We start from the raw sequence: 12,123 nt of genomic DNA on the forward strand, positions 1-12,123 counted from the left end.
TGGGCAGGGGTAGTGGAGGACCGTGCAGGAGTCAGGGCTGAGCCCCCCTGTCTGGTGGGCACTCTGGTGACAGGTGCTTGTGGGCACTTCCTCTCTTCCAGGTTGCTGGAGACCTGGTGAGGCGCTTACACCTCCAAGCCCACGCGGATAAGCCTGTGGCCACCTACAGCGGGGGAACCAAGCGGAAACTCTCCACAGCCCTGGCCCTGGTGGGGAAACCTGACATTCTTTTGTTGGTGAGTAGTGGTAGCATCAGTAATATGCCAGTGTCTTGGGATAAGGTACACATTGTGTGTGTATTTTTAAACTTATTTTAACCTATCAGAGTTCTTTTCAGGAAGTGACTTCAGAAGTAACAATGCTGGTTCTATGAACTAATGAACTCTTTTGCCTAAGTCAGCATTTCCCAAACAGAATGTAAAATATCACTGGAATTTTACAGAAATAAAACATTTATATTTTTGATAGATTCACTTATATTTGTCAAGTTAAAAATTCAATAAAATTTTAACATTAAAACACTATATAAAAAGAACATTAGAATTCACCTGTAATCTGAAAACAAATTACGTTTTTCCTCTAGCATATTGCTTCCAGGTCTTTTTCTGTCTGCAGATATATGTTTACCATAGCAGTAGTGGCACCAACCGTGGTGAGTTCTGAGGATGGATGTTGGGGCTGAGGATGGACATGGAACGGAGGGTAGAGAGGGGATTCCAGCAAGAGGGTGGCCTGAGACAAGCTGGTCTGTAATCTATCTGGGAACTGCAGTTAACTCAATTCGGCTGGATCACAGCATTGATTGGAGGTGACAGTTGTCAAGAAATAGAGCCAATTGTTTTGCATTTCAAAAATACCTATAACTGTAAGTAATGCCATTCAAACGGTAAATAAAGGCTATTGTTCCATGCCATACATAGACCAGATTCTAATCACTAGAGTGTACCCCAGGGCTTCACACTGGTAGAAAGCCTAAGAGGCATCAGAAAGTATGGGAAACAAAGCAGATTCTCTTTTTTTGTCTGTGCTCATCAAATGAAAGCAGCCTTTCAGTGGCGAAGCAAATGGGGATTCAGAAGGTCTGTGCCGGAAAGTGGCTCCATAGTTTGCCGGTTGTCTCCTGGAGACTTATTGGAATATTCTTTTTACTTACTGTAAGTTTGCCTTTTGCTATGTCCCAAATCAGGGACTATTGCATATTCTGAAACCTGATAATAAAAACTACCATTTACACAATTGTGCATTTTACAAACTACATTGTCCTTTCAAGATGAGTGAGGCAGGGCTGTGTGGAGGAGTTGGTAAGACGTGGGCGTTCATTACCTTCTGCAGAATTTCCCCACGCCCGGCCTTTCACAGGGCATCTCCTCAGTCTGATGAAGGGGCCTCTGCTCTGGACCCACGGCCCCCCTCGCTGCAGACCCTCACGTGTTCTTCTACGATACATCCTGGCTTTCAGCTCCCCTCGGATGCCCAGGGCTGTGGCGTGGTGGTCAACGGGGGACTCTGGACTCTGACTGACCAGGTTCAGATTCTGCCTCTCCAGAATGCAGCCGTGCATGCTCTGTGCTTGCTGCCTCCTTGTCTGAAAGTGGTCCTGACGAGAGCGTCTGTCCCGTGGAGCCACAGAAAGCAGTAAACAAATCCATCCACATTAAGCACAGAGTCCTGGGGCCTGCACATGGTAAACCACAGTAACCACTAGTGACTGTGACGGTGGTGACTGTTCAGAGCATCACGTTAAAGAGACGCATTGCAGATCCTTTGAGGTTCACAGAGAGACTGGAAGTGGCTCTCAGAGCAGACATCAAGGCAGGAATCAGGAAAATGTAAACTTACACATCTAACTCTCATACTGAATAATGCATGATCACACCTTTTAGTTATCTATTTTTATAACTAGTGCACATACATCACTTGATTTTCAGAAAAGACCAGACATTTATTTTCCAGTTCTGTGCCTTCCCCTCCCCCACTGTTATTTCCCTTCTGTTTCTTTCCTTAGGGAAGCTTATGACCCTAAGCTCTTAAGAAATATGTGTTTAGTACTCCCTGACTGCAAAAAGCACGGAAATACATCATGTACTTTGGCAAGAGTTCTCTCAAAAGTGGTTCAAATAAGAAATGCTTTGTTGTTTATTGAAGGAGAAAGCTTCAGGTTCCAAGAAATATCAATTTATTTGATGTTACTAAATAAATGAAGCTTTTTCCTGCTGTCATATGTCTTCCTAGGGGATATCATTCTGAAATTTTTCGGAGGCTGAAAATTCATTTTAAAAACATCAAGGGTGCCTTACCTAACCAGATCACGAAGGGGAACCAACTTGATACATCTCAATGTTTTTCCCCCCAATTTTATTGAGGTATAACTGACAAATAAATATTATATAGATTTTTAAAATGCAATATGTTTTGATATACATATACATTGTGAAATGATTAGCACACGCTAATTAATGCATTGATAACCTCACATGATTTCCATTTTTTTTCCTGTGTGTGGTGAGAACACTTAATATCTATCCTCTTTGGAAATTTCAAGTATATAATACAGCACTGTTAACTATAGTCCCTCTCTTAGTCTGTTGTGCTGGTATATAACAGGATATCACTGACTGGGTAATTTATAAAGAGCACAAATTTATTCTCACAGTTTTGGAGTCTGGGAAGCCCAAGATCAGTACACCGGCAGGTTTAGGTGTCTGGTGAGGGTCCTGTCTCTGCTTCCAAGATGATGCCTTAAACTGTGTGTCCTCCAGAGGGAAGAATGCTTTCTGCCGTGTAAGGACAAAAAGGGACAAATTCCCTTTGTCAGGCCCTCTTACAAGGGCACTTAATCTCATTCACAAGAGTGGATCCCTCATGACTCAATCATCTCCCAAAGGCCATACCTCTGAATACTGTTGAACTGGGGATTAAATTTCAACATGAATTTTGGAGAGGACAAAATAGCAGTCCCCGTGCTGTATATTAGGTCTCCAGAACTTATTCATCCTGCACAACTGAAAGTTTGAACTCTTGACCAACATCTCCCCGTTTCCCCACACCTGGCCCCTGGTAAATACCTTCCTACTCTGTTTCTATGAGTTTGACTTTTTAGATTTCACATATGAGATCAAAAACTATTTGTCTTTCCATGTCTGGTTTGTTGTTTTCCTTAGCATAATGTCCTCCGGGTTCATCCATATTGCTGAAAATGGCAGAATTCCCTTCTTTTTAAGGATGAATAATATTCTATTATATATTTATACATATATACATATGCACACACACACATTTTCTTTATCCATTTATCTGCTGAGGGACACTTAGGTTGTTTCCATATCTTGGCTATTATAAATAATGCTGCAATGAACATGGGAGTGCAGACATCTTTTCCAGATCATGATTTTGTTTCCTTTAAATATATACCCAGAAGTGAGATTGCCGGATCGTATGGTAGCATTTTTTAATTTTTAGAGGAGCTTCCATACTGTTTTCCATAATGGCTTCACATTCCAACAACAGTGTACAAGTGTTCCCTGTTCTCCACGTCCTTACCAGCACTTATTTTCTGTCCTTTTGATACTAGCCATTCTAACATGTACAAAGTGATATCTCATTGTGGTTTTGATTTGCATTTACCTGATGATTAATAATGGTGGCACCTTTTCATATACCTGTTGGTGATTTGAGTGTCTTCTTTTAAGAAATATCTATTCAAGTCCTTTGCCCATTTTTAAGATTGGGTTGTTTGGGGTTTTGCTACTCAGTGGTACGAATTCCTTATATATTTTGGATGTAAGTCCTATTGGATATATGGTTTGCAAATATTTTCTCTCATTCTGTGGTTTGCCTTTTTGGTGAATTTTTTCCTCTGCTGTGTAGAAACTTTGTTAGTTTGAAATAGTCTCACTTGTTTATTTTTGCTTTTGTTTTCTGTGCTTTGAGTATCCTATCCAAGAAATCATTGCCAAGTTGAATATCAAGGAATTTTACTGTTTTCTTCAAAAAGTTTTAAGGTTTCCCATCTTATATTTAAGTCTTTAATCCATTTTCAGTTGATTTTTTTTGTGTGGTGTAAGATAAGGATACAATTTTATTTTTTTGCATGTGGATATCCAGTTTTCATAAAACTATTTTTTGAGGAGAGTAGCTTTTTCCATTTTATATTCTGAGTACCTTTATCAAAGATTAGGTGATTATATGTGTGTGAGTTTATTTCTGGGCTCTCTATTCTTTTCCATTGGTCTATATCTGTTTTTATGCCAGTATCATACTATTTTGATTACAATAGCTTAGAAATGTAATTTGAAATCAGCAAGTAAGAAGCCTTCCAGCTATGTTTCTCTTGTTCAGTATTTCTTTAGCTATTTATGACCTCTTGTAGTTCTATACAAATTTCAGAATCTTATTTTTTTCTATTTCTGTGAAAAATGCTAATAGAATTTTGATAAGGATTGCATTGAATCTATAGATTGCTTTAGGCAATATGGACATCTTGAAAATACTAATTCTTCTAATTCATGTACACAAATGTCTTTCCATTTATTTGTATCTTCAATTTCTTTAATCAACATTTTATAGATTTCAGTGTACAGATATTTCACCTCCTTGGTTAAAATTATTCCTAAGTACTTTTTTTGGATGCTGTTGTAAATGGGATTGTTTTAAATTTCTTTTCCAGACAAATTCATTGTTAGTATATAGAAACACAACTATATTTGTATGTTGACTTTGTATCCCATGAATTTATTTTTTAGTTGTAACATTTTTTGGTGGGTAAGAAAGAAGTGGGCCTTGGGCAGCATCCTACATGGGTGGGTAAGCAGGCATTCACTCTTTAAACTCTTACTTTCTCTCGTCATACTGACTTTGTTGAAGCGAGTGAAACAAAGCCGATGGAAAATGCCTGTTAGAGGCACAGCAGAGATTTTCTCTCAGCCAGGGTTTGGCCTCACATGTTGTTGTACATATTCCTATGTGTTTTTTCCAAATGCCCATTACTGTGTGTTTTCTTTCCTTCAGGATGAGCCAAGCTCTGGGATGGATCCCTGCTCTAAGCGGTACCTGTGGCAAACAATAGTGAAGGAGGTTCGGGAAGGCTGTGCTGCAGTGCTGACCTCACACAGGTGAGCCAAGCTGCCTCTTGTGGCCATTTTCTCAGCAAGATGGAGTAGCAGTCAAAAGTGAAGGAGTGCATTCAGGGCTAGGCACCGTTCTACACACAGACATTCCTTCACCTTTACAACATTATAATGGTGATATGGTTGTTAGTCCCCATTGTATAGATTGGAAGACTGAAGCAGAGAGAGATTAAGTAACATAAACAAAATTACACAGCAAGCAAGTAGCAAAGCTAGAATTTGAACCTAGTAGTTTGTGTTCAAAGGCCATACCCTTGCCTAGTGCATTGCTGCTGCTCAAGGGTGAGTGCTAGACTTCCTCACTCAAGTCTTCCTAAAGGGTCTTTCAGATCCTTTCTACCCAAGGCCTCTTATCCAAGCAGGTAGAATTAGTTGAACTAAAGGCTTAACAGGTTACTGAATATGGTCTAATTTTTCTTCATCATGGAATTAATTTTATAATTAGGTTTCAAAACCATTGGCTTCTTTTTAAATTTACAATACACTGTAATAGGCCACACAACCATACAAATATAGATTTCATAAAAATATTTATGGAGGATGAGTAACAAGATTTGGCTGATAATAATCCTGATGATGTAATGGAGATCAGGCTTTCAGGTTTAGACTTGTTCTTTCCCTATGCTTAAGTAAAATAGATGGTGAATATAATGTCAAAAACTTTCAAGAACCTGAGATTTCATTCTTCTTACAGGCTAACAAATTTAGCTTTTCATAGTTTCATGGTTGCTGACAGAGGACACAAGAGTTCTGGGTCAGAGATGAAAGACTTTATTACTCAAAGCAAAAGCAGTAGCCAGAGTGTCAGCAGGGTCTGATTGGTTCCCTGAGCCCCAGTTCCCATGGGAGTAACACAGGTGGGTGTAGATGGATTCCTTCACACACAGGAGAGGAGCCCCCAACCTAGTGAACCCTCCACTTTATATGACTGATAAACAAACCGGCTCTTGGTTTGGGAAGAGATGTCACCTCTTCCTCCAAGGTTATTCACTGCCAACACAACTTTGAGAAATGGCCCAAGTAAAGTGTAGTCAGGGCCTAGCATTCTGGAGATTCATGGCAAGATTTGTAGGAATATGAAGGACCCATGAAGGAGTGTCTCCCAACAGTTAGTAAATCATTAAGTCTGTGCTTGAGTTAGTAACCCAGCCCTTGTTACTAGAAGTGAAATATAAAGTTGCCGTATCATCTGAAATGTGAGATCTCTTAGGGGATCTCAGGAGACTGCTAATGACTTACAGACATTTCTAATAACGTATTGGGGGCTACCTTGAAGATCCAAGCCTGTAAAGCCAACCTATTGTAAAGGAATCAGCCATTCATACACATCATACATTGCTTCATGTTCAAGTAGACTTTTCTTTTTAATTTTCTATCTCTGAGCTCTTTTTTGTAACCTCTTATATTCATTCACTGATAGGTTTGCCTATATTGCCCAACATTTCCAAATTTTCACTGCCAGACTAAACATTGATTTTTTTGAATAACTTTTTTGAAGTATAATTTGCCTGCCATATAATTTAACCACCCAAATGTAGAGTTCTGTGATTTTTTATTAAAAGTGTAGACTTGTGCAAATGTCACCATAAGGGAGCTTTAGAACATTTCTATCATCCCCCAAATTTTCTCATGCCTGTTTTCAGTAAAGCCTCCATTCAAAACCCCTGTCCTAAGAAAACATTGATCTGCTTTCAGTCTGTACAAATTTTCTTTATATAGATATTTCGTGTTAATAGAATCATGCAATAAGAAGTTTTTGTGTCTGACTTCTTTCACTTATCATAATTTTTGAAGTCCGCCTATGTTGTAGCATATATCAGATCACTAGTTTGCTCCTTTTCACTGCTGATCAGTATCCCATTATATGGCTGGACCACTTTTGTTTATCCATTAACCAGTTGATGAACATTTAGATTGTTTCCAGTGTTTGACTATTATGAATAACATGATATGAACAGTTATATAAAGTCTTTATAGATATACGTTTTTGTTTTTCTTGGGAAGATTCCTAGCAGTCTAATTGCTGGGGCTGTGTTTGTCACTTTAAGAAACTGCAGAGCTATTTTCCAACATGGCTTTATCATTTTATATTCCTGGCCATGATGAGGCTTCTAGTTACTCCACACCCTTGTCCACACTGTCTTTTTGATTGTAGCCATTCTAGTGAAGTGGGACTTTAAGTCACATTTTCCTAATGACTAATGGTGTTGAGTGTTTTCATGTGCTTGTTGGCTGTTTGTATTTATTCTTTAGTGAAATTTCTATTCAAATATTTCCATAATTTTTAAAAAATATTTTATATTTATTTTAGAAGTTTGAGTTCACAGCAATACCAAGAGGAAAGTACAAAAAGTTTCCATGTCCCCTGCAACCCCTACACATACATATCCTCCCCCATTATCAATGTCCTTTATCAGAGTGGTAAATTTATTAAACTCACACACTTGACACATCATTACTACCCGAAATACATTGTTGACTTTATTAGAGTTTACTTTTGGTGTTGGACATTTTATGGATTTGGACAAATATATAATAAGTATCCATCATTATATAATCATACACAATAGTTTTACTGCCCTAAAAATCCTGTGTTCCACCTAATTATCCCTCCCTCCCATCTCACCCCTAGCAAAAACTTTTCTTTTTACTGTTTCCATAGTTTTACTTTTTCTAAAATGCTATATAATTGGAGTCATATACTATGTAACCCTTTAAGATTGGCTTCTTTTCACTTGGTTTCCTCCACATCTTCTTATGACTTAATAGTTTATTTATTTTTAGTGCTGAATAACAATCCATTATCTGGATGTACCACAGTTTATTTATTCACTTACCTACTGAGGAACATCTTGGTTGCTTCCAAGTTTTGAAAATTTTGAATAAAGCTGTTTAAATATTCATGTGCAGATTTTTGTATGGACATTTTTTCAGTTCCTTTAGGTAAATACCAAGGAGTGTGACTGCTGGATTGGATGGTAACAGTGTGTTGAGTTTTGTAAGCATCCCCCATTTTTTAATTGTGTGTTTTTATCTACTTATTTTTAAATTGTAAGAGTTCTTTTTATATACTGAATATTCTTATATTCTGGATACAAGTCCCTTGTTGAATATATAGTTTGTAAATATTTTCTTTCATTCTATGACCATCTTTCTGTTTTATTAACGGTGTCTTTAGAAATGTGAACATTTTAAATTTTGATTAGGTATAATTTGTCATTTTTTTTTTATTTCAGCTTATTATGAAGGTACAAAAGTTCAGGTTACATATATTGTCCGTAATTTGTCATTTTTTAATATGGTTTGTGCTTTTGATGTCACATCTAAGAACTCAATTCAAATCAAGTCATAAGGATTTTTTCCTATGTTTTCTTCTAAAAATTTTGGAATTTTATCTCTTTTATTTAAGTCTTTTACCCATTTTGAGCAAAATTTTGTGTATAATATGAGAAAAGGGTCTAAATTCACTTTTATATATGTGAATATCAAGCTGTTTCAGCACTATTTCTGGAAAAAGTTCTTTCCTCATTGAATTGTCATGACACTATTTCCGAAATCAATTGAACACAATTGTATGGATTTATTTCTAGAATCCTAATTATTATTCATTGATATATATGTCTATCCTCTCACCAATATAGTATTGTCTTGATTATGGTTATATATGCAGGTTTCATAAGTCATATGGTCTCTACTGCAACTATTCAACTCTGCTATTGTAGTGTGAAAGCTACCATAGGCATTAGGTAAATGAATAAGTATGGTTATATTCCAACAAAACTTTATTTACACCGCTCCCCCCTCAAAAAAAAAAGGTGACAGACTGGATTTGGCCCATGGGCTTTAGTTTTCTATTCCTGCCTTAGCATGTGGTCTAACCTAGAGAATTGTCCATGAGTGCTAGAAAGGAGTATGTGTTCTGTGCTAGTTGGGCGGAACATTGTGTATATGGCAAGTTAGATTGAGAGTGTTAAATATTCTATATTCTTGTAGATTTTTGCCTGGATGTTCTATCAATTATTGAAAATAAGATATTGAAATTTTCAAATATTACTGTTAAATTTTCTTTTCCTCCGTTATTTTTTTAATTTTTTTATTGATACATAATAATTGTACATATTCATGGATTACATGTTACATCTTGAAACAAGCACACAACATACAATGATCAAATCAGGGTAACTGAGACAAGTTTTACCTGAAACATTCATCATTGCTTTATGTTGGGAGCATTTGAAAACTTCTAGCTATTCTGAAATACAGTAAACTATCATCAACTACAGTTGCCCCATTGTACCAGTAAACATCAGAACTTCTTCCTTCTATTAAACAGAATTATCCCTTCACCAACATCTCTTCATTACCCCTTCCCACCACCTTACCAATCTCTAGTAGCCACCATTCTATTCACTACTTCCTTGAGATCAATTTTTTTTTTTAGGTCCCATATTTGAGCGTGAAAATGAAAGATTTGTCTTTCTGTGCCTGGTTTATTTCACTTAAAAAAATGTCCTCCAGATCTATCCATGTTTCTGCAAATGACAAAATTTCCTTTACTTCATGGCTAAATAATATTCCTTTGTGTACGTATACCACATCATTTTTATCCATTCATCCCTTGATAAACCCTTAAGTTGATTCCATAATTTAGCCATTGTGAATAATGCTTCAATAAACACTGAAGTGCAGATATCTTCTGGTTACATGTTATGACTTTGCCTCACCCAAGTGAGGTTTAGAGGCATACCCTTCCGCTCTACAATTCTCACTGTGTCTGTGAACCTTAGTTGTGAGTTTGTCCCCCCAACCCCCTAATCCGTGGAGAATATTACTACCATATGAGCACCATAGTGTTGATCAGTTAGTACCAATTTGACAGCGAGTATACATGTAGACTATTCCTTCGATCTTGTGATACCTCACTGTGGATAATGGGCTCAAGCTCAATCCAGGAAAATATAAGCTGTGCTAGATCACTGTCATTTCTTATAATTGAACAATATTCCATTGTAAACATATACCAAATTTTAGTAATCCACTCATGAATTGATGGGCACTTGGGTTGTTTCCAGATCCTTGCAATAGTGAATTGTGCTGCCATAAACATTCGGGTGCAGATGTCTTTATTACAGAATGTCTTTTGCTCTTTTGGGTAGATGCCCAACAGTGCTATTGCTGGATCTAATGGTATTTCCACTCTCAGCTCTTTGAGGTATCTCCAGATTCTTTTCCACAGAGGTTGCACCAATCTGCAGTCCCACCAGCAGTGTAGGAGTGTTCCTGTCTCTCCACATCCTCACCAGCATTTGTTCTTTTGGGATTTTTTGATAGAGGCCAATCTCACTGGGGTTAGGTGATATCTCATTGTGGTTTTGATTTGCATTTCTCTAATGATTAGAGATGTTGAGCATTTTTTTCTTATATGTTTGCTGGCCATTATTCTGTCTTCTTTTGAAAAGTTTCTATTCATTTCCTTTGCCCATTTATTCATGGGGTTGTTTGATTTTTTTCTGTTGTTTTTTTTAAGTTCTAGATAGATTCTTGTTATCAGAGCTTTATCTGATGTGTAGAAAGCAAATATTTTCTCCCATTCTATAGGCTGTCTATTCACTCTAACAATAGTTTCCTTGGCTGTGCAAAAGCTTTTTAATTTGATCAGATCCCATTTATTTATTTTTGTTGCTGTGGTGATTGCTTTGGGTGTCTTCTTCAAAAATTCTTTGCCTAGGCCGATGTCAGAAAGGGTCTTCCCAACATCTTCTTCTAGAATTCTTAAGGTTTCATGCCTTAGGTTTAAGTCTGTTATCCATCTTGAATTGATTTTTGTGAGAGGTGAGAGGTGGGGATCCAGTTTCAATCTTCTGCATGTAGCTATCCAGTTTTCCCAGCACCATTTATTGAAAAGAGATTCTTTTCCCCAGTGTATATTTTTGTCTGCTTTGTCAAAGATTAGGTTACCATATGTGGATGGTTTCATCTCCGGATTCTCATTCCTGTTCCAAAGGTCTATATTATTTTCCTCCTTTAAATTGTGCAGTTTTTATTCCATGTATTTTGAGTCTGTGCAGCTAGATGAATATGCATTATTTATTGTCCTCCTCATATTTTGACCTTCTTATCATCATGAAATGTCCCTCTTTGTCACTAGTAGTATGTTTTGTCTTAAAGTCTATTTTGCCTGATTACATAACCACTGCCTCTGTCTTTTTCTTAGTGTTCATATGGTATATATTTTTCATATCCCTTTACTTTCAGTTTGTGTCTTTCAATAGAAGGAATGTTTCCTGTAGATGACATGTAGTTGGGTCTTGATTTTTTCTTAAATCCAGTCTGCCAATCTCTGCCTTTTAATGAGTTGTTTGGAACATTCTACATTTAATATAATTATTACTAATGCTGAAGTTATACTGACTATTTTGCTATTTGTTTTTGATATGTCTCTTGTGTTTTTTTCTATCTCTGTTTCTATTTGATAGCCTTTCATATTTTGAATAAATAATTTAAAAGTTTCTGTTTTTGCTATTTTAACTATACATTTTTTGAGATATTTTCTTAGTGGATGGTCTAGGGATTACAGTATGCATCTTAATTTATCAAATTAATGATAACTTAATTTTAGTAAAGTATTGTAACTTTGCCCTAATATGGCTACATTTCCTCCCTCCTTTTTTGTACTCTTATTACCATAGTAATTCAATATAACATGTTATAATCACTTTGTACAATCTTAAACCTTTAGAAGAAGATAAGAAAATATATGAGAAAAATATATCTGCAGAGTGTTCTATTAATGGAATCACACATATAATTGCCATTTCTGATGTTTATTTGTCCATGTGAAAAATTTGAGAAAATTTTGGCCATTATTTACTCAAATATTTTTTTTAGCTTGTTCTGTATCTCCCCTCCTTTTGGTTCTTTCATTACATGTATGTTGAAACTCTGATGTTAGTGCATAAATTTCTGAATTCATGCTTATTTCTTTTCAATCTTTTTT

At 36.5% G+C, this 12,123-nt stretch overlaps 1 protein-coding gene across 3 annotated transcripts in view; it reads left to right on the top strand.

The window, feature by feature from the left end:
* Positions 1 to 12,123, top strand: part of LOC123647677 (ATP-binding cassette sub-family A member 13-like) — a 399,770-nt gene that overhangs the window by 353,996 nt on the left and 33,651 nt on the right. For all 3 annotated transcript variants that reach the window (XM_045565332.1, XM_045565334.1, XM_045565333.1), the window contains exons 50-51: positions 102 to 236; positions 5,008 to 5,111. In XM_045565332.1, the coding sequence (XP_045421288.1) occupies positions 102 to 236; positions 5,008 to 5,111 (239 nt within the window). The remainder of the gene's footprint in view (positions 1 to 101; positions 237 to 5,007; positions 5,112 to 12,123) is intronic.

The sequence above is a fragment of the Lemur catta genome, chromosome 11 (assembly GCF_020740605.2).
Source record: "Lemur catta isolate mLemCat1 chromosome 11, mLemCat1.pri, whole genome shotgun sequence".
NCBI classification, from domain to species: Eukaryota; Metazoa; Chordata; class Mammalia; order Primates; family Lemuridae; genus Lemur; species Lemur catta.